General features: G+C 42.8%; 1 protein-coding gene across 1 annotated transcript in view; it reads left to right on the top strand.

Annotated features, from left to right (window-relative positions):
• LOC130536646 (uncharacterized) overlaps positions 1–22,240 on the top strand; it is a 56,586-nt gene extending 34,346 nt beyond the window's left edge. The window contains exons 2-3 of the mRNA XM_057052744.1: positions 16,485–19,197; positions 20,550–22,240. Of these exons, the coding sequence (XP_056908724.1) occupies positions 19,120–19,197; positions 20,550–21,239 (768 nt within the window). The 5' untranslated portion in view covers positions 16,485–19,119 and the 3' untranslated portion in view covers positions 21,240–22,240. The remainder of the gene's footprint in view (positions 1–16,484; positions 19,198–20,549) is intronic.
• The last annotated feature ends 1,899 nt before the right edge of the window (positions 22,241–24,139 follow it).

Below are 24,139 nucleotides of genomic sequence, written 5' to 3'. Positions count from 1 at the left end.
GGGGGCAATATTGGACACATAAACCAAAATTTTATTCCACCTAGAGCAACTCAAAGAGGAATTGTTGTTTAGTTTTTTTTATCTACCACATCAGCTGAACAATATTAAATTTGTCAGTTGTCAACAAATGAGAGCTATTATGCTTTATTGATAGTTATGACATACTAAACGCAAATGTGCATGCAGGCATACAAACAAACATTGAGACACAACAGGGAAACATTTTTGAAATTTAAGTTTCTCTTTTGACACAAAATTCTATCTTCACTCAACTTATCACTTTACTAATGAGTGTATTTGGAGTATCTCCTGTTGCTGACCTTTGCATCAACACGTGACCTTTCACAGAGGCCACATGTTATCATTTCCACAGGATTTGGTACAAGAATGTAACTAAGAAGTAATTATGTAATCGTACTGAGCCTTTAGTGTGAGTATTATAAGACCTGGCCTCAGCTGATGACTCAAAGGACCTATGTGCTAACTCAGTTACCTGTTACTTTTGTTAATATGTTGATATTCAAGCATACTTGAAATGTCGTGTTATGTTATGTTATCTTATGCTATAGACAATGTGACATAACAGTGACATAACAGTAAATAAACATTTAAACAAAGCGACAAATATTTGTCATGTAAAACCAAGTTTCATTCTTCAGTTTTGAGAAGAAAAGTGGTGTGTGGTCATACAGTGACAGTTGCCCTGATTCTTATGTATCAGGCCTGAATGTGGACATGGTCTTCAGAGATTCAAATTTTCAAGCCATCTGGCACGCCAAGGCTGTGGCAGTAGAATTTACCTTCTCACTCTTTGCATTGAGGCTGATGACGTTTGACTTGTGCTTTCAAGGTCATGACCTGTCACTTATTTCCTTCCATCTGGCAATTCAAACAGCAGGGTTAAGTTTATATGACACCCCTGGATATGTGCCATTTGAAAGTGCAAAGTTTCTTGATTCGGCCCACCAAACTTTGATACTCTGGTTTCTGTTATGACCTTATTCCATCTATGCTAGCCTTCTGTCCATCTGGACAGTCCTACCCACACACACCCTCTCTTAATCAAACATGATACTATATTAGTTCCTATCTTCCCACCCCAATAGGAAGTTTTTTAAGTCTCAAGTTGCATATTGTAGTCTATCATTAAATTTTATATGGCCAGTGGTTTTACTGCTATAGTTATACACAGTTTCTTTTTTTTTTATTCTACTCTTCAACAGTTTTTCAATGAGAGCAAATCTTTTCAAGCACCAAGAGAAAGAGACTTTATTACAATTAAATGTCATGAATTGGTAGCAAATTTTGACATGGAACATTATAATGAGAGTCCAGTTGATCATTTGGAAAGTCAAACATTTTCAAATATTTAAATGGGTTTTATGTCCATTCCATCTTTCATTGATTAGCTGTCCACGAAAAGCTGACCCTAACCCTAACCCTGGAATTCATTGAGTCTTTGAACTCTGCACTCAGCCATCTGCTTTCAAAGACCTGAGGAATCTTTCAGTGGCCCTGGAGCCAGGAGGATGGCATCCCATTGTGTATGCCCATTGTCAGATTTATTGAGGAATGTAAAAGATTGTGCGATTTGATTTGCCATGCAAGGATAAGCCTAACACAATCATATAATATTATTCTTTGTGCAAGTGTGTGGGGACCTGGCTCTCTGAAATAAGTCAGCCGATCTCTAACTAAGATGAGGAACAAAGTGACTGTTGCATCTCCCTGTTGCACCTGACTGCAAGTGACTGTTGCACCTGACTTTAGCCATCCCTGCAGAACTTAAAGAGATAACAGGCTTGAATGTCATTGTCAAACCTGCAAGAGGATTCCAGCATATGAAGCTTACTGTAGGCAGAGAATGGAGGATTACAGAATCCTTATTTTTTTTCAAGGATTTTCTTTATTATGTCTTATTAGGTAAAATAACTTCTTTCCCTTTACTTTTTCTGTATGTTTGTTTGTCTGAAGTGCTCCTACACTTTGTCATGTTCTGTTGTATTTCTGCAAACACACATTTTACATAATATTACTACCAAGCTTCAATTCTTAATATTTATAATTAAATACGTTCTAATAAATGCATTGTCCCCCTGTTTAATGATATACTGTATATTGAAAGTTGCCCAGATACGACGGTAATTCACACTTTATTACCATTACGAATTGTCCCTGTATAGCCTGTTTTATACGGTATAGAATTTTTTTCAAATTCTCTTGTTGCTTTAGGTATCAAAACAGTGTATACCAGCTAATGCTGAGCTAACTCCTCCTGTGTTTGGTCCTGTAACATATCCTGATATATTGAACATGAAACACAGAGCAAAACTGATAACTGGACAGCTTATACGTGACTCTTCTTCAACACAATACCATATATAATGTCACAAGCTCTGAGGCAAAATCTCTGAGCAGTTTTGCATGTATGCTCTGTTGAATTCATCCATTTCTACTTCAAGTCTCACTAACAATTGGTCCATTTGAGTTTAACCGAATGTCTGTTTTTTTAAAACTGGCCACGGCCTTACCAATTCATCATCTCCAACTGCCTTTGTCATTTGGTTAAGATATGATTAAATTTGAACATCCTGTTTATCCATTTTCTATACCACACAATTATTTGCCAAAACCAGAGACACACCTTATTTTTTTTGTGACAGTTCACTTGTTTATATAGTTCCCTTTTTAATGTGGTATCACTCAGGCATGCAGCAACTAAAAAAAAGCCCCATTTGGTTTTGATTTCAGATGCTTACATGATTTGGTTTGACAGTTTTATCATGATTTGTTCTGTGGCTTGGCAACAATTTCTTATAATACTTTGCGATTAAAACGGTGTTCAAATTTCATTTATTTTGCATGGGTTCTTTTTTAAAATTTTATCTACAACAGGTAGCCAAAGTTTAATAAAATGAAATGAAAATTAACCAACTCCTTTAGTGGATGATTACATTCTATTTATACGAGTGAGCAGATTTTACATACATATTTCACCTAAAAGCAGACATTTTCTCTTGTACTTCACACTACAGCACTTCTTCCAGTGACAATAGTGCTTCTAATCAGCTCATATGATGATTCAAAAACACTGCAATAAAAACATTTTACTAACAATAATTAATTGGTATGTTAATACTTATTTAACATCAGTGTCAATCAGGAATAATTCATTGAATATTTGGCTTTAATTATCAATTTATGATAATTATTAGTTAGGCATTCATTAGACATTAGATTTTGAGACAAAAATATTGCAGATTCAGGTTGATCTTACTGTACATCGTCTTCCTGTAAAGTTAGAGACATCACCCGAGAACACAAGCTCTGAATGTCAAGCCTGTCACTCAGAAGTTCAGCCATTCCACATTCTTGACTAATGGACTAAAGCCCTCATCCCCTTTACCAGGTAGCTGGAGTTGGCAGTGGAAGCAGGAATTTCTGCGACATACCAATTTGGGGAAGTTGCAAGGGTTTGGATGGACAATTTGAACAACAATAGAGTCCTATTATTCAAAGAAAAATGGGGTTTAAGTTCTGTGAGAAAGTCCTGGCACCACAGAGATAGCTACCGTATTTTCACAACTATAAGGCGCACCTAAAACACTGAGATTTTCTCAAAAAACGATGGTGCGCCTTATAATATGGTGCGCCTTGTGTGTGGACTGAGTTCCAAAATCTGTGCGCCTTTGGTGGGTGCACTACGGTAAACGCTCCGCCAATCGATTAGCGGCACACCTACGCGTAAGGATCCCCTAAAATGGCACCGGTCAAGCGAGACGCGTATGAATGAGGCTTACTTTAAACTGCAGGCTATCGAATATGCGGCTGAAAATGGCAATCGAGCAATCATAGTGTTTTCGCTTTATGAGGCGGCGGCATCTCTCCATACGCGCGAGGACAACTGTTGCGCAGCGGCTGCCCGCGGATTATCAGGAGAGGGTGGCCATCTTCCGCACCTACTGCCGTGACAAGATAACTGCGCCCAGCCACATCACCAACATGGATGAGATCCCTCTGACTTTTACCATCCCTTTGACCCACAAAGTGGAGAAAAAGGGACCAGCAAGGTGGCGATACGCACAACGGGGCACGAGAAGTCGTCGTTCACCGTGGTTCTCGGCTGCCACGGAAACGGACAGAGCGCTGGATGACGGAAGGCGAACACTCCTTCACAAAGACTATGAGGCAGCGGCGGGCAAGTTATGCCACCATATGCGGGTGGATTGTAGACGCATGGGCTATGATACCATCTTCAGGTATTGGAAGAGCTTTCACAAAATCAACGCTGAACCGGAACCAGTCGGTGAGTCCGATTCAGATGATGAAGAAGAGGAATTCGGGATGTTGGACATTGAAATAGTGCAGCTGTTTAATTCAGATACAGAAGATGAAAACTTTGATGGTTTTGTGGCGGAAGAATGAATATTTTGTTCAATAAATGTGTCGAAACTCACTGTTTTACTTCCGTTGTCATTTTTTTCTCTATGTTTCAGCATGCACCTAATAATACGGTGCACCTTGTGTATGTTTTAAATACAGAAATAGCACCCATAACTGAGACTGCACCTTTTAATACAGTGCGCCTTATGGTCGTGAAAATACGGTACTATGTGGAATGTGACATATGTAGAGTGCTTTTGATTCATAGGCAATGGACACTATTTAAAAAGTGTGCTAGGTGATTTTGGGTCTCCAAAATCTGGGAAAAAGAGCATGAAATGAGTAATAGCCTCAAACAGGGAGATCTGATGTGAGTCTCATGAAAGCTCAGACGTGATCTGAGCATCCAGCCAGGGCAGATGATGATAGCAAAAGTCTGTACAGAAGCGTACCTCGCCGTCAAAGTGAGACAGTGACCCACCAGGATTCTTTGCAATACTCCACTGTCAGGAATCAGAATCAGACCGACACTAGTGATTTCAGAGACAGGGCAGTGTCTAGCTCCTTTATCCGCCTCCATAATGTTGCCAAAGACTCAGGCCTCCACAGAGGTGGAGCAGCATTACTGACCAGTCCCGCTGCTCCTCTCAGACCCAGTGGATTAGTTGTGAAAAGGCCCCTAGAGAAAAACTGTGGGTCAGATACACTGGGCTGTCTTTGTCCCGTCTGTTGGACAGGCTGGATAGCTCTGACTTTAGCCCTCTGTCAACCAGACCCGGTGAAACCCCTCAACAAAAGCCATTCATCTGTTGTACTGTATATGCCAAATGCTGGCATTCCTTTTTACGAGTTGTTTTGTAAGCCGCATCTGTCTGTCCTTGCAATTACAAGTCTGTTAAGAGAAGAATGGTTTCAGTGCAGCTGGGGTTTTGTGCATTCACTGAGTAGATCTGATTAACCTTCCTTCTGCTCATTACTGACCAGTGGCCAGACCTGTTTCTTGCAATGTTTCCACTGAGACACAAGATTAGGTTTTTGCTTGTACAACAGCTTCAGTGTACAGGGTCATGTACTGTCAGCAAAGTTCTTTGTCGCAACACCTAAATTGTATTTACAGACATCCCACTTATTACTTGGACGTATTTGAATCCCCTTCTGTAATTTCTTTCACACTTACTGTATAATGTGTTTTACCCAATTATGATTGGCTACAACATAAATGACCAGGACCTTTCCAGAACAATTCAAATGAAATCCAATTTTATCTTCACACTGGATGATCAGCAAATAATTATCCATATCTGGTTAGACATCTTTTTGGCTAGCTTCTCTTATCCTAAAACATTAATTAAAAAAACTAAATTCTTATCTTGATTAGCTCAAAAGCATTTACATGTTCTTGTATATGTAATAGAATCAAGAATTTTGTGAATGAATTTGACCTGGAAAGCACATTATTCTTATTTTTCACAAGGGTTTTAAAAATTCTAAATCAAAAAAGTAAATTTACAGTACATGTGACGGATGATTTCATTTGGATTGTGAACTCATACAAACTAACAGATGGTGTCAATGGTGGATACATCATGTGGGAAATATTTGCTAAATGGCAAAAAAAATACATATTTCATATATTTTTACTTTGCATTAAAGATCAATGTTTAAATGACATAAGGCCTACTGTTATCTTCAAAGTAAAATTATGCCTGACATTTCACCAAGGTAGACAAAAAAAATGTCCATGTGTAACTTTGTGTCTCTGTTCATGAAGAAACTGCAACTGTGTGTTTTTCATGCATCAACCAGTCCTACAGAGAGTGCTCTATTCTCACACAGTTAAAGAACACACTGCCCAGAGGTCAAATGCCCATTCCCAACTGCCTCACCATTTCAGTGGCTGGAAATCCCCCTGTGCACAAAGAGGCCAGATATGATACCACAGGACTGCAGGCAAGGGAGGGAGCAAGGGACACTATTGATAGGGTTAGCACTTTTGTCTGGGAAAATTCTTAGGGAAATCCAAGTAATTGTTATTAATTGTATGGGGTCACATTCAATCCCATGTGTTGCTGATCCTGAATTGAAGTATACTTAAATTTTATCAGCAACATTTTTAATGGAATATATTATATGTCAAATGTTATGTCTAAACATGTTCATGTTACTTAGTGAACCAAATCTAGCATTATTGTACAGATTCATGCAAAATTTTGATCTTAATATTACCTGCAGGGTTATATGTTTTCACACATATGTGAATGTGAATTGGAAAAGAGTTAAAATTTCTGGACTCAGTCCAGTGTCCCTTCACATAATGGAAGCATATTTTATGCCATGTTGATTAAGCTTTCTTTTTAATGATAGTTAGGAGATGGAGATCCATCTGGATAGAGCTGGGAACAAGCATATATAGCCGATACTGCTGCATGGTCTCTGAAAAGAGGGAAGTCTGCTCAGACTACTGCCCCCACAACCTGGTACCTGATAAGTGAGAGAAGACGGATGGATGGAGATGGAGAGGATTGTGACAGAATGAGTCCAGCATGGTTGCTGATGAGAGAACATCCAAATTTTTTTGGAATAAAAAAAAAAGGATTTCATCGTGGTTCTGTAGGGATAGTCAAGGTGCATTCACCTGTCAGAGGCTGCACTGTGTCGCAACGTAGATTTGGGCTGCATAATAAAGTACTCAGTACGACAACATGGTTTGAATATGCTTCAGAATAAAAGGGGGAGAGATGTTAAAGACCATATGCGTATACTCACCACATGATTTTTTCACTGCCATGAATGATGGCTTTACATAGACAGTCCTCATTCCTCTCAGATAGTTAGAGCCAAAACCTCTCACAACAAATCTTCTATCCAACACTAAGAAAATTCTTTTTGAATTTTGCCCCATACAGAACCCCCAGAGAGGCCTGTCTGCAAGAGCACACAGAGCTTCAGAGAAAGTAGAGAGACACAGAGGTTGATTGATTTTTCTTCATGTGGTCTTTAGGTCTTTTCTTGTCTTTGGCAAAACTAGTTTTACTTTTGTTTATTCAGCGTTGCTTTGTTCCATTGCATATTATAGAAACACTCTTTCTGCCAGTGATGGTCCTCAGCGCTTCTGCAAAGTAACAACTACCATATATGCTTTAACAATTCAATTCACCAGGTCCGGGACCACCCACCAAATAAAAAACTAGGCAGTTTCTACAATTGCAATCAAGTCATGTACAAGCCAGTCCAATCAAATTTGAAATAACATAAAACACACTTTCTTTCATTCAGACAAAACCAGACCAGACATTGAGGATTAGTTCAGTCTTGACCAACCATGTCAATTTGTGTTTTCATTTCATTGTAAATGGAAATAGCCCAGAAAGTGTTGTGTACACAGTTGTCTAGTACAATTGAGCACATTTTTTATATGATTTGACATTTTATCCTGATCCTGCTTTAAATACATGTATATATTATGTCTATACTTTTTACCCTAGCACAGACTTAATAATGAAGGAGTAGGAAAGGAAAGGAACGATGTGAGGATATCACTACTACTACGCATGATTCCTCTCTCTTTTCTTCCGGTTCCAGCTCTGATTATTCTGAAGTTCCTCTGTCCCCTTGTTGAGTGTGAACTCCAGCCAGTCACACTCTGAGACATGTGCAAAGGAAGGGGCATGTGGTGGTGAGGGGTCGACTCTGTTATGTAACAACGCCTTCCCTTTCAAAAGCTCCCCTCTGTTAAAGACACCGTGCATCAGTTAGATTCATATCACAAAGCTATTTAATGAAACAAAGTAGGAAGTCGGGATTTGGCCATTTTGGACAGTTCCCTTGGTTGGTTAGCTGCCACAAGGCTGAATCCAACAATAACTTTAGGAAAGGGTGGGATGACATGATGAAAGGAGGTGAATGTCAACCTTGGACTTTTATATAAATGTAAATATAAATCCGGAAGGAATTATGTGGATGCTTGGAAGAAGAATTCTTGTGAACTGTTCACAATGTACATTTGACTCACTTCAAACTTTTAACAGATCTTTAAATATTCACCATGATAAATTTTAAAGTAATTTTCTGTTCATTTAAAGTTTCTGCACAGTACCACAGACATTTAGGGAGTGCATGAACTTGACATCACCTCATGATAGCAAAAATACACTTAAAACTCAACACCACACGTGCTAAAATAGGGCAGTGAACTAATGTATGTTACAGGAAACATGTTTTTGTTTTAGTTTCACTGGTACATTTTTTATGGCTGCATCCTCCCAACTGTCAGAAGTTCTTTCTTTTTTTGTCCCTCAGAGACCACAAGATACATTGCCTTAGAGAGTCATCAATATATAAAAAGAAAAACCACCTCACAACCCAAATTGCAAGGTTTTTAAAGGGTAATCCTGACTGATTCCTGTCAGCTTGTTTGTAATCAAAGAATATAATTATCCATCACCCTTATAACAAAGTAAAGTGTTTTTTAAGGATTAATATGATATGAAGGTCAAATATATTGCTTACTAACAAAAATGAAAGGTCCCCTCATACATAATGGGACACGACAAACGTTGTTGCAACATCATTCAGGTACACTCGACAGCTTTTGCCCTCTCTTCATGGATCGCTATAGAGCCCACTTCCACACCGACGCGTTCCTGTTGCTGCATTTGTCTTACTGACTTCTCTGATTTAGCCAATGAGCCAGCTGGTGATAACAACACTTCCTCCTCACTGCCCTCTTGTGCTTCGCTCTTATACTCATACCAGCTGCGGCAACTGGCTGGTGTCACAGTGTCATGTTACCCACACAACTGGAGACCCTGAATCCAAAGACACACAATTGCCACACATACACATGTGACTGATAGAGCTGTGTTTGCCATGCTTGGAGTAGTGAAGACAACAGAAAAAAAACATTTATTGTGCATTTTTGCACACACAGGCAAGGTGGAACCAAATGGCAAAATGTTCCTGGAAGGAAATCCACACATTTGAAAGATTTAATAAGAAACACTGGGAGTATTTAGTGACTTAGATACCTTCCAAAAGGATTCCAACTTTGCAATACTATATGACAGCTGAGGTGGAAAATGCTCTTGCGAGTATTTACAGCCAAGAAAATTCACCGCACAGCAAACAGTTCAATGAATAAACTTTAAATTCGACTTCACTCAAGTGACCTTTGATAGTTTCACCATTTACATGACATGCAATTTGGTTCTCAAATGATAGTGGTTTAAGCGAGCTAAATTAGCAAAACAAGAGATTTTTTATCAGGGATCAAACAACATAGTGAAGTTGACTGTCCAACCTTTTAGCAGCAACACCATTCGGTTGAGTTAATGAATACAATTCCTGGGTGAACCCTGAATCCACGAGGTGGGTATAGGAGTGGTGGGCAACAGCAGGTAAAAGTGGCATGTGGTGAGACAGCATCCTTGGGAAAGGTTGCCACTCACTGTCCCATTTTCAGATTCTTACCTGGGGACAAATACCACAAGGAGCTGAGAGGAAGCCCTGCTGGATAGTGCAGGGCCACAAGTGAACAGGAATGTTTCACTTCAAATAGAAAATGTTCACACTTTGTTAGTTAAGTTATCTGTCAAATTTTTTTTCCCCCTCCATTTTCATTAATGTATGTTATCCTCAGAGGGTCTACCATATATAGATATTTTGTAGTATAATTTTTGTCTGACTTTCTTTATGTTAATGCTGCCACACATTACCTTTAATTATGTTATATATTTCAGAACAGTTGACTGTTTTATATATGTCATTTGTTCCAACTTGTTTATTTTAATTCCTTGTGGTTGTGTTGTTGGTTGCATTGGAAATTACTTGAGTTCCATTTGAAAGTATTCAAAAAAATTACATGATTTACAAAACACCCTCCCCTATTTATTGTAAGCCTTTTGTACCCATGAACCCAGTATTTGTAGCTGCCATACATCAGTGATGTGTGCACCTAACATGGTTTAAACCATATTTTGTGATGTACTGCAATTGAAATGAAGGCAAATCTGCCGCCCCAGTCTACGGTATATTCATACAAACTTGCATACATATGGCATGCATTAAGAGTATACAACTCCACCCTCCATAAACTATACTCAGAGGATTAACCATGGTTTTCTTCTTCTGAGACTACTTCTCCACCATTTGCTGGCTCCTGGTGACAACACCGTTGGAATTTTCTGGTGGTGTTCTCACAAGGAATGAGAGAGGCAGAAAGAGACTACGTCTTTCAGATCTATACACTGCAGCCACTAACCAGGATCATTTGGTATCTCCTTTTCTTTGCAAAGCCCCTCCTTTTTTTCAGTCCTTCTGTCTGCGTAATGGAATTTTTGCTTTTATCTTTAAGCATCAGGGGACTCTATGGTTGAGCCTGACAATACTGCAATGTATTGTGGTGGCTTGGAGGCATATATGCAGTGAGGGCTCGAGTTAGGGACTGTGTGGCTATATACTGGCCCACACACTCATATTGCTCTCAATACTTGTCTGTAGATGCCATACGAATGGAAGGTATTGGTGATTCCATGGATGTGTGTGAGATGCAGGGGGTATGCTGCTGAGTCCTGTAGAGGCCTGTAAAGGGGTGCCTCCCCCTTCTCACTAAACCCTGGCAAGCTTTAGATTAATGGGGGAGGTCTTGCCTCTGCTCACACATCCATCACACACATTATTTGGGTTTTAGAGTAAAGGAAAAGGTAAAAAATAAAGACAGAATAAAGGGAAAAAAAACTTCCAGAAGTATCAGAGAAGGGGCCTGGGATGTTGAAGGTTGAGTTAGGGAAGGCCCCTTGCTCTGCTTTAGCTCTTCTCCCCTGCCCCCCCCCCCCCCCCCCCCCCCCCCCCGCTCATTAAGCTGATGCTGGTAAAGAAGTTTCACCCTTGTGACCCTCCTGCCATTTTCCACTCCCAGCCCTGATAACAAAAGACAGATAAAGCCAAATGGGGGCAGATTAAGAGAAGATTATCAAGTAGGTTTGTGATTTTCGCAGCACTTTCTGTCATGTGTGGCTGTCGATGCACACGTTTTTATGTGCCAATAAATGTGCACTGCCTGCAACAGATTGTGGGATAGGGTGGCTGAGAGTGGTTGGTGGTCTTTGTCTACATCATCCCAGCTGGGCAAAGTTTACTGTCTTACAGGACAATAAGGACAGACACGTTTTTAAAGCTAACAGAGAAAACAATGCCAGCAAATCCAACCCTCAATGCTTAAATTTCTCTAATCATCAAGTTACAGCACTTTCTATTACAACTTCTTGTACAACTGCTTGCTACTAGGAGTAGCCATGCATATTGCCTTGATAGAAATATCCATTTCTCACCAATAAACCGAGGTTAATGCAATGTAATTGTATTCACTAGATTTAAAGCTATAAATACCATATTTGCTCAAATACTCTATAAATCTAACCAAATGGGCAATTTAATCATTCAAAATTTGTTTATTAAGAGGACATTTCCATTTTATGAAGTAGCAGAAAAAGATTTAAACCTGAACATCTGTGGCAGCACACAGCACAGTGTACTGCTATACAAGCAAACAGTTGCACTTTGGCCTTTATCTGAAGTGCTTAAAGGAAAGTTGGATGGCAAATGGACTACTGAATGAAGAAATCCCTGTTTCCTATTAAAGCTGTTGTCAAGGTTGGAGATGGCTTGTCGACCACATGCCAAACTATTATGATTGGAATAATAAACAAAACAAAGAAAGGCCAATAATTTCCTCAAAATTACTTTTTTATTGCTTTATATTTTATGATATATTCTCTTTAAAACAAAGACAGAAAATCACATTGTGTTATTATTTTTTCCTTTTGCCTCGTAACCAAACATTTTGAGTAAACCCCTCTCTAAATAGAAGCTGCTTTTGTTCGAGAGGCAAAGTAAAACAAGCGAAGTGGCACCGTTTTTTGATGTAAAAATATGAAAATATGAAATTGTGGCCAAAATGGGGGGCTGGATTGGTTTATCTTTGTGCGTATGTGAGATTGCGTCTTCCCTCAGAGAAGCTTTTCCTAATGCAGACCTCATGGTAGCTCCCTTATTTGAATTACAAATGTCTTTCATTTCACAATCATTCACAGGTTTTGGTCAGCTGAGGAATGTGGGTACCCATTAAGGGTTGGTGACAATGACTTTCACCCCCAGGGCCACCACAGGGGTTCGTCATTCCACTGACCTCTCTATTGCTGCCAAGTTCTAGCTCCAAAGTTTAGGCTCCTATTTTCTCATTGGTTCAACATAGTGGCTCAAAAAACCCTCTGGGGTCAGTGTCTTTTTTTCTTTCAGTGGCCCTTTTCCTCCTTGCTGCCTTGTTCTAGCTCAAATCTGGGCTTATCAAAGACAATCCAGTTCTGTCATGTTGCCAAATCATTTTGACACCCATTTAGCATGCTCATTAGAAGGATGTTATGAATTTTCACCAAGGTTGCCATGGGCCTGTGAGAGGCTCAGCTGAAGAGATAAAAATTACAGATATGTATTGCATTGTGTCCAATATATGGGACAATGCAATATGTTAAGTGTTCGCCAAAATGATTACAACACGCGACATACTTAAGGTCTCAGTCGTTTTTGTTGAATTGGTGAAAAACAAAGATTTCTCTGCCTTTTGAGAGTGAAAATTATCGGCTAGCCTGAAGGTACTGGAATTTGTAGTGTACTGATCTGTTGAACATTCAAAGACAAGCTTTTGGTTTCAGTTGGAAATTTTAAAAATGAGCTATTCCGAAAAGTGGAAATGCTAATAATTACAATATCGTTAATGTAAATAACCAGTGTTATTCTTCACTATTATTACCCTTCTGGGGTCAAGGGGAAAATGCTGGATTCTACCCCAGCTACAAATAAGCAAAGGCAGAGGAAAACCATGGATGAATCACCAACTCATTGCAGGGCACCATGTGAGCATTTGGGAGTTTGGTAACATGCTAAAGGGTACCTCGACAGTATCTCAACTCCAAAAATGCTCACATAGGGCCCTGCAATGAGCTGATGACTCATTCAGGGGTGTTCCTTGCTTACACTCATATGTAGCTGTGATATGCTACAGTATATAGTGGTCATGGAAAATAATAATAATGAAATTGTGTGTGTGCTCGTGTGTGAATTATTCACATTGCTGTATAATTTACCAGTCATTAATTCTATACAAAGCCCTGCTGATGCTCTGTATGAATCATGGGTGTTCATTCATTTCCTCTTATGCCCTTGACCTGACTGGTTATGAATGTTGTGATCGGATGTTGTCAGAAGAGTGCCGAGCCAGGAAAGAGCAACCCTGAATGACTCTGCCTATTTTGTTAACACTGATGTAAAAGTCTTCCAGGAACACATCCAAGCTAAGGTACCGTATTTTCACAACCATAAGGCGCACCGTATTATAGGGCGCACCTGCAATTAACAGCCTATTTTAGAAATATTTTCATACACAGGGTGCACCGTGGTATAAGGCGCATAGCATAGAAACTGCGTAGTGCCTGTGGTTTCATGACGCATTCACTAGATCGAGCTGCGCTAAAAGGAATGTCAATAAAACAGCCAGATAAGTCAGTCAAACTTTATTAATAGAATACAAACCGGCATTCTCACAACTCTATTCACTCCCAAAATGAATAAACAGCTGTTTTATTATTTTTCCCGAGTGACGTAGTGTTTTCGCGTAACACAGTTTGTTTAATAACAGCGAGTTATAACAGGCAGTGTGGAGTTTAATAAATCTTCGATTTAGTGCAACATTTTTATCACGTAGTACCGTAAATCGAACGTTAGTGCAAACACAATATACGGTAACTCGAACTCTCGAAGTAGTGCAAAGCAATAGCAATATAACAATAGCAATATAACAACGTTGTTCAAACGGTAATGTCAATATTCACAGTATGACCAGCCTTGTTAAGTTGTAAACACACAAAAGAAACACGTAAAGCTCACTTTATCAGTTCATTCCTCATCCAGGAATCCCTTGAATTCCTCTTCTTCGGTGTCCAAATTGAACAGTTGTGCGAATACGGCGTCCAACATGGCCGGCTCCGTCTCGTCAAAGTCGTCATCAGGGTCCGTGTCGCTGGTGTTGTCTGGCATTTCAGTGACAATCCCTGCCTTCCTGAAAGCTCGGACCACGGTCGAGACTGATATATCAGCCCAGGCATTTACGATCCACTGGCAGATAGTGGCGTATGCTGCTCGGCGCTGTCTCCCCGTCTTGGTGAACGTGTGTTCGCCTTCCGTCATCCACCACTCCCACGCAGTTCGCAGTCTAGCTTTGAATGCCCTGTTGACACCAATATCTAGCGGCTGCAGTTCCTTTGTTAACCCACCTGAATTGACGGCAAGAACTGATTTAGTGTGCTTTACTTGTTTTTTTACACAATCGGTGATATGGGCGCCCATGGAGTCGCAGATCAATAGGGTGCGTGGAAAAAGCCACCCGGTCTCTTGACGTAAATTTCTCTCATCTTCTCACTCATCTTTTCTTCATCCATCCATCCCTTTGAGTTAGCTTTGATGGTTGCGCCGACTGGAAAGTTTTCTTTTGGCACAGTCTTCCTTTTGAAAATAACCATGGGTAGAAGTTTCTGGCCATTAGCCTGGCAGGCGAGAACTACGGTGAAGGATGCCTTCTCATTCCCTGTGGTGCGAACATTTACCGTATGTGCTCCCGTTTTGTCCACAGTGCGGTGACTACGGAAATGTAGTCCACTAAAGTGGCAATTAGGAAGCATTGTAATTCTCCCTAGCAGGACTCCGAGAAAGAGTGTATTTGCAATCATGCATGTGTACGCGTGGGTTTGTAGTAAGAAGCTTTAAAGAAGCACATGAAATGAGAAAGACCTAGGTTAGAAAAACTTACAGCGATAAACTTACAGAACAAAATTCTGCATATGAGACTCAGAAGTCCAACACATTACTTAACATTTGCTCATTAAAACAGTACAATAACTCGCCTACACCCAGACAAACCTCTTACTTGATACAACTTTGAGAGAGATAATTCCCTCACTGGCACACTCAACATGGTTCTGTCTAGTCCAAAACACACTGAGGTAAGATATCTGTGTTATCACTGCTTCGGCAGATGAATGGTGAACTGGTCTTCTTTGATGGGCAGTGTAGAGCACAGGATTCAACTGGGTGAGCGACAGCTCAACAGCTGTTTCACTCTTGCTGGTGGAAAGATGGCAGTCTTTTGCCAGGTAACTTTGTGAGTTCTGTGATGAAGGGCTTCCTCAGGCTCCAAGATGTCTGGTGAGGTATACCAAAATTTTACATGGGGAGTTGTAAGGAAAAATATTTTCTTTTTAAAAAAAAAGAAAGAGTCGACCGCTCATCCACCACTTGACTTAAAGGCCGCTATGCAGGTTTTAGTGGAGCGTTGCTGTGGATGGCTCCTGTAGCAGTGGGTACCAATCTGGAAAAAGGCAATGAGAAGAGAGAGGTTCTGACACGCGCTGGTTTTACCAACTTTGGTGTCATCACATTGATATCGCGGGGTGTCTGCAGAACCCCTGGGATCTCCATCCAATGATGCTCCAATGGTTTCTCAAGAATATGTTAATTATTTTATAGCCCCTTGATCTTGGAGTCTTTTCTTTTTTCACTTAGGCCATGTGGTGAGGTTCAAACACTATTCATTATAAGCAGAGAGATAAGTGAGTGGGAACTCTCATTGTAACATACCTGTATATAATGTCTGTTGGAGTCCAGGGTTCTGGCTTGTGTGTTTTTTGGTATTTCCTGCAGGGGGCGTGGATGAGCTAATAATTTTCCACAGCTGGCGCTGCAGGCAGGCGCACCAGTCGGCAGTCTACATCAGGCCACCGATTTAAGGATGGAGTGCCTGTCTACCAGGGTCAGAGAGTGTTGGTGATTTTCCTGGTCTTCACGCTGCCCTGCTGGAGTGGAAAGCGCGCGGGACATGACTCCCATTTTGGCTCTCCTCTTGAGCTCTCTGTGCACCCTGGAAGACTGGCCGAGTGCTTCCCTGCGGTCCAGGAGGACTGCGAGTTTGATTTGTTAATAAATACTAGCTTTTGGACTTTTTCCCACTACGTTTTTGCCTACTTTTGACCCCTGTAAAAACTGAATCCTAACAGAATTCTCCGACCAGTATGGACCCGGCGGACCAAGATGCAGTGCGCTGCACGTTGGAGGCCCAGGAGAAGTTGCTGGGAAAGCACGACCAGCTCCTCACGGACATTTGGACTTTGCTCCAGACCCTCAACGCCAGCGTGACAAACCTGCCCTCTTCAGGACAGGCGGAGCAGGTTCCGCCTCCTGTGGAGGCGCCAAGAGCCGTCCTTCAGCCGGCCACCACTGCACCACAGGAGCCTCATGTGCCCATCCCGGAGCGGTATTCTGGTGAGGCGGGTGCATGTGCCAGATTTTCCTTCAGTGCTCCTTGGTTTTTGACCTCCAGCCTCTCACCTACCCCTGAGACAAGGCGAAGATCGCTTTTGTCGTGACTCTTCACTCCAGGAGAGTGGTGCAATGGGCCATGGCGGATTTCATGGCCGACCTTGACCACCCAGTCCAGAGTCGCAAGGCAGCCTCCCAGATCCTCTCCCTATGCCAGGGCTCCAGCTCCCTCGCAGACTACTCCACCCGGTTCTGCATCCTCGTGGCCAGGAGCAGATGAAATGACGCAGCCCTCCAGGGGGTGTTCACCCAAGGACTCGCTGAGGAACTCAAAGATGAGTTAGCTGCTTGGGAGGAATCTGGGGATCCGGAGACGTGAATCAGCCTGGCTATCCTGCTGGACAACCAGCTGCAGGATAGACGCCGGCAAAGAGTTAGCGAATGACTGGCGAGGAGTTCAGGAAGCTCGTCCAGATGTTGTGGGGCTTTAATTGAACCATCAACTCCGGTGCCTGCTCCACCTCATGAGGACGTTGTCGATGAGGAGAAGACACAAGTACCAGGTGTTCCGGTAACGTATTGCGTCACTTCCTGTCTTCTCAATCGTTTGTTGGTTGTACTGTGCACGGTGTGTTGTATTCACTTTACTTAAAATTGAACACTTGGTGTGTTGTATTTACTTAAAATTTGAACACTTGGGACATTCTAGTCACCTGATAACAACAGTGCAAAACAACCCATATTAAACAAATACAGGGCTCCGCCAACTATTAGCATTAGCATGGCCTCACTGTCTGTTTCACCCGGTGTCTTTGTCTGTTCAGCGTGTGAAATGTTTAGTTACTCCTCTGCCTCCTTTAGTGAATAGGTGCAGAAAGTGTAGTTTATTTACGGCTATGGAGGCGAGACTTAGCGAGCTTGAGACGCGGTTCCGCAGCTTGGAGTTAGCTGGAGTTGCGTCAGGTAGCCAGGGAAAGCTAGCTGCTGCGGCGCTGCCTAGCGTAGCTACAGCTAGCCAGAGTTCTGACAGGCATTGACAAAAGAGATCACATAACTCCTGTAATGGCGTTGCTTCATTGGCTGCCCGTTAAATTTAGAATAATTTTTAAAACCCTTCTTTTGACCTACAAGGTCCTCAGGAGCCTAGTTCCATCCTACCTGGAGGAGCTAGTGGCACCTTACCAGCCCAATAGACCGCTCCGCTCTCAGAATGCTGGTCTACTTGTGGTCCCCAGAGTTTCTAGGGGTAGAATGGGGGGCCGAGCATTTAGCTACCAGGCCCCCCTGCTATGGAACCAGCTCACTATCCAGGTACGGGAGGCTAACTCCATCGCTACTTTTAAGATTAGGCTTAAAACCTATCTCTTGGAAAAAGCTTATTGTTACTAATTCTGTAGTTCCAGTTATTATCATAGACAGACAAATTATCATACTTAGGGGGTCGTCCAATCATTAGGTTAACATCTTAGCTATGCTGCTATAGGCCAAGGCTGCCGGAGTCCAGAAACATGATCACTTGACAGGCCTCTGTCACCCCACTGGGTCATGGTTTCCTCTTCCCTCCTCTCCTCTTCTCTTCTCTCCTCCTCCTCATCAAGTAGACTAGTTATGCTGATTCTTGTGTAGTTTTTCTGCCCCCCCCTTCTGTGTTCATTTACAGGTATCGCCGCCTTCAGAGCTGTATACTGACCTCCGACCCCGATGACCTACTCAACCAGCAGCTTATTCAATTCAATTTAATTCAATATAATGCATTTTTGTATGTATTTCTATACTCTATGCCTCTCCTTTCCTCTTCTCTACCTCCCCTCCCCTTCCCTCTACCTCTCCTCTACCCCGCTCCTCTCCTACCTATTCTATCCTCTACCTGTCCTCCCCCTTCTCCTCTCTCTCTACCCAGCCGGCCATCAGCAGGAGGTTCCCCCTACATTAGCCTGGTCCTGCTCAAGGTTTCGTCCTGTCAAAGGGGAGTTTTTCCTTGCCACTGTTGCTTGTCTGGGGTTAGGCCCTGGGATTCTGGAAAGCGCCTTGAAACAATTCTGATTGTAAAAGACGCTATATAAATAAAGATTGATTGATTGAACGAACAAACGAACTAATGCACGAACTAATGCAGCTGGGACAAACCCACACGGAGCGGAAGCGCTGGCTGTCAGCGAAGGTTTGCTTGTATTGCTTCCAGGCTGGCCACTACCTTGGTGATTGCCCGTCACGGCCCAAAGGACTAAGCCCATCGACTCCCATTAGAGTGTTGGCAAGCGGTTACTCCGCTCTGGCCCGCTTAACACTGCCGGGCACACTCCTCTGGGGCAAGGAATCTGTCTCTGCGCCATTCCTGGTGGACTCCGGCGCTTCATCTGCCAGGACTTGGTCATGCAAGCCCGCATCCCTGTCGAGGCTCTGCCCGAGTCAAGACCCATCCTTGGTCTCAACGGGGATGTCCTGACAAAGGTGACACACCAGACCCAACCCCTTACTCTCATTGGGCCAGATTCACCAATATGTTCTTAAGAATCTTCTTAGATTCTTTCTTAAGTTGTTATTAAGAAGTTTTTTAAGAAAACCCTACGTCGGATTCATCAACGCGTTCGTAAGCCCCAGAATTGTTCGCAGCTGTGTTCTTAGATTGATGAATGCCATCTGTTCGTAAGTTGAAAGCGTGTGCCAGGTGAGTCTAATTAACATACGATTAGCATAAGTCACCGCCCACTAATGCCCATAAAAGGAACTGCAGCAGGACCCTGTAGACAGAGCAAAAAGCAGCCAAATGCCCAAAGCTTGCCTCTCCACGCCTGATTTCTGACGCCGTGTTGAACAATCAAGAAAGGATGGCTAACACGCTTGATAAAATTGCCTCAACCCTGATGACTATAGCCAACACGCTTAAAGAAATCAACGAGAATGTAAAAAAAAGAAGAATGTAAAAAAAATAAACGTGTAAAAGCTGTGCTCGGATTGTGACAATAATGCATTTTATTCACAAACGGGCAATTAATCGCGCTCGAACGTGAACCGCGTGCCTGCAGTCTGGCCCCATTATTGCGTCAGGACGCACATCCTCACGGGGTTGTGGCTCTGTGTCCAAACACATCCAGCGCCCCTTTAACATGCCAATGGTGCGTTCAATGGTGGAGCGACTGCGCGCATGCATCTGATTGAATAAAACTCCTGTGGAGTCTGAGGGTTGGTCAGTGGTGTCAACAACCAGGGAGCCAGGGCATATCCTCGATCCCCTAATAAAATAAATCAAGATAAAATCAAATAAAAAGACAGTTTTGGCATGGTTTCCAATTTGGTTGATTAATGTTAAGTCATTGGCACATTTACGTAATTTTAAAATTCTCCGTAAATCACCAAAAATAGGAAATAAACAAATAAATAAATAAATATGACAGAATTATCATTGTAATATTGAATTTTATTGAACTGCACAAGAGAAGAAAACACAACCATGCCAACATGTCGGCACTGAAATGTGCGCAAGAGTACTCCTGAGTGTTCGTAGGATTTGTTCTTACCTACGAATAAATCCAGGATAAGAAGAAATTGGTGAATGCCACAATCTTCGTAAACTGTTCGTAAATGGGACTTAAGAACAAATTTGTTCGTAAGAACGCTTCGTGAATCTGGCCCATTGTCTCGGAACCATCTGGAGCAAATCCGCCTGTTCCTTATCCTGGCATCCTCTTCTCCGGGGGTTCTTGGGGCTTCTTGGCTGTCACGCCACAACCCCCAGATCGATTGGTCGAGGTGGAGCGTAACCTGTCAGACCAACTGCCTTTGCTCTGCTCTCACCCATTAAGGAAGTGGGGCATTTCCCCCATGTGGTGCAGCCGGGTGGCGCAGTCCAGGTGTCGGGGATCGGTGAGGGACTCTGCCGCAGGAAGAGAGCTGCTGCAGTTTCAGGGTCCCGGTCTGGTCCAGCGACGCGGAGCCGGACCCCGTCTTACTCCGTTCCTGCATCCTGGCAGTTGGAGCAGAGAGTCCAAGAGGCCCAGCAATCAGTCCCGGATCCAGGTGTGGTTCTACTGAACCGGCTGTTCGTCCCTGAGGTGGTGCGTTTCGACGGTCTGCACTGGGCCCACACCTCAAGGCTGACCTGCCACCTGGGAATCATCCGCACACTACAGTTCCTTTGGCAGCGGTTTTGGTGGCCCTCCATTACCCGAGACACCAGGAACTACATAGCAGCCTGTGCCAGGGAAAAGTCCTCCCACCAGCCCCTATTGTCCGATGTTCTGGAGGACGAGGTGGCGGTGCCCTCGGTTCAGGCCAACATACGCCGGTGCAGGAGGGTGTGGAGGCAGGTCCGCGCTGCACTCCTGCAGGCCTCCCAGCGCTCTCAACGGCAGGCCAATCAGCACCAGACTCCAGCCCCTTCCTATCAGCTGGGTCAGAAGGTCTGGCTGTCTACAAAGGACCTCCCGCTCCAGGTGGAGTCTCGGAACCTGACTCCGCGCTTCAATGCCCTTTCGAGGTGGAGCGGATGGTGAATCCTGCGGCTGTCCGCATGAAACTTCCCCCAACATTCAAGATGTACCCAAAGTTCCGTGTCGCCAAGTGTAAGCCAGTCGCTGAGTCGGATCTGGTCGGCCCGGAGGCGCGATCGTGCGTCCCCCGCCGGTTCCTCCTAGACAACAGCCTCCTCCGTGACTTCTACAGCGCCCACCCGGATAGGCCTGGTAGGGCGCCTGGAGGCGCCCGTTGAGGGGGAGGTAATGTTGGGGTCCAGGGTTCCGGGTCATGTGTTGTTAGGTTTTTCCTGCAGGGGGCGTGGAGGAGCTGATAATTTTCCACAGCTGGCACTGCAGGCAGGCGCACCTGTCGGCAATTTACATCAGGCCACCGATTTAAGGACGGAGCGCCTGTCTACCAGGGTCGGAGAGTTTTGGTATTTTCCCTGGTCTTCACACCGCCCTGCTGGAGTGGAGAGCGCTTGGGACCTGACTCCAATTTTGGCTCCGCTCTTGAGCTCTCTGTGCACCCCGGAAGATTGGACGAGTGCTTCCCTGCGGTCCAGGAGGACTGCCAGTCTGATTTGTTAATAAAGACTAGCTTTTGAACTTTTTCCCACTGCGTTTTTGCCTGCTTTCAGGTCCTGTAAAACCGAATCCTAACAATGTCAGCTTAATGTCCTAATCATTTTTAGATCTAAAACTGAGCAGTATGTCTACTTTACATGCTCGGTATGTCTCAATTCACCAGTCATTGGTTTTTACAACCAGCCAGCTGGATAGGAAGGCAGACAGGCAGACCAAGTGAGCCTTACCTTTTTGTTATTGACATTCTAAAAAATGAAAAAAAAATCCAGCAGTGCTGTTTGCCAGGAAAAGCAAGCAAATTCATGGCATGTTGCCCATTAATGCAACAACCACTACAATTATCCAGAAAATAAACTTACTTTCTGCCTTTTTACACAAATAATGCTTTCAGCTAAATGCTGTTTTCAACTGTCTATCCAAGTACTATGTAAAATAAAAGTTTCAGACCACCAGTTGTTGGTATGTAATTTTTAATGGCTACTCAGGAAGTTCCGGTGCTTCAAATAATTAGAGCTCCTTTTAAATCAGACATGTATTTCCCATTACTCCAACTTGCTGGCCTCCCACATTCACTAGGTTGAGATAGGCTGCCATTTGCCTGAAAGTCCAAGCCTGCGCCAGGCAGCTGAGATTGGGTGTAGCTCCCTGCAGTTCTGCAGTGCTGGCAGACCCTTTTTGCTTGCCACAGCCACTCTTAATTCTGTCTTTTTACTTCCAGCCAGCTTTTGAATACAATACAGAGGAGTCCTGTGCTGTGAACACAGACGAACACCCTTGGTTGTACTTACACATCAACACTTTTATATAATTTTGAAATAAACAAGACAAAAGGCGCAAAGCAGGGCAGATGCCTCTCAGATGTCGGGCTTGGCTCCGTGTACCTCTTAACACAGACTGCCTCACACAAGATAACTGTTGTTTATTGTTAATGGAAGGACCCTCTGCCATATTCTGCACTCTTCATCTGAAGACTCCTCAAGTGTCACAGCCAAAAGCCACAGTAGAAGGAAAAGGACTTCAGTACATCTATTGTATGTGTCCATGCATTTGGAAGGAAGTGCTTCTGTGCTTTTGTGTCATCAGTTACAACTAAAATCTGTTGTACAATCTTGGTTGTCATTATATTTATTTTGGTAACTTACATATTGCTTGTGTTGTTAAGCTGAAGTTCACTTCAGTTCTGGAGTTCACATTTTTTCTACTTCGTAGTCATAATTGACAGCAGTTCATATGTAACCTGGTTCCTTCCTGCAATCTATGTCTGTCTATACATTGGAATGCAGTTTACATGTAGCATAACATTTAGCAGGAACATTTATTTTACATGAAAATTTGTGGAAAAGATGAGGATGTTTCTTAAATCCATTGAAAAAGGAGTCTTCAAAATTGCATAGGATAAGCATGCTGAGATGTCTTGATTAAAAAGTAAGAAATAATTATTGACAACTGGCCACTTTTACTCCATTCCCCTGTTAGGACTGCACATACGAGATAAACTAAATGTTTTGGCTCATTTTTGTAAAATGGCAACACATCATCATGCATCGTATAGGGTTAGAAATAATCAGGAGTATGAATTAGCTGCATTGTTTAACAAGTAAGAACGAGTAGGAAAGCACCTTCTGCAGAAAGGCTGAAGAAAAACGAGTTATTCTCAGGAAGCTTTGATTTTTCCTTGCTGACAGCACACTGTTGAGCTGTAGCAGGATCTTAGCTGTGAAAACCAGTAGAAAGTGGAATTCTTCCTAATAGTGCCTAAAAGCAATGATTCAATTTTGTATTATTGTTTAAACTCTTGGCTGATCTTTTTGTCATTACACCAACACGGTACCTAAAGAAAAGGTTTTTATTTTAATGGGGGTGTTCCATTTTTTTGTGTGTGTTTAATATGTTTCCGTTATTGAAAAGTGCTGTTGGAAGGAAACAGGCTGCCTCTGGACACTGATCAGGCTTCAAGGCTATAAAATATAAATAGCAGGGTAGTCCTGGGTACTATGAAAATGTCTTGCTGACGACTGTACTGACATGGCCACATCCCCTGCATGCTGCCTCATAAAAGAAGAGTGGGAGTAAACAGGCGTAATAGGGAGAAACCAAAAGAAACTTGGACTGTCTTCTTGTAAATAATTGGATTCATTGTTCTCTGCCACTGTTGGCTATAGTCACAAGCTGTTTGGTAGGCCCCTGTCTGTCTGGTGCCCTCCATGAGCCCGATGTCAGCCCCTACAGCCCCAACGGGAGCGAATTGTGCCAGAGATGAGGATGCCAGCTCTCTGACCCAGTGGCCTCCCATCTGACGTGCCTGTGCCAAGAGAAAACTGCGCTATCACAGCATGCTGTGCACATGCTGC

This window comes from Takifugu flavidus, chromosome 13 (genome assembly GCF_003711565.1).
Source record: "Takifugu flavidus isolate HTHZ2018 chromosome 13, ASM371156v2, whole genome shotgun sequence".
Taxonomy (NCBI): Eukaryota; Metazoa; Chordata; class Actinopteri; order Tetraodontiformes; family Tetraodontidae; genus Takifugu; species Takifugu flavidus.
This window is presented reverse-complemented; position numbering and strand designations above follow the sequence as displayed.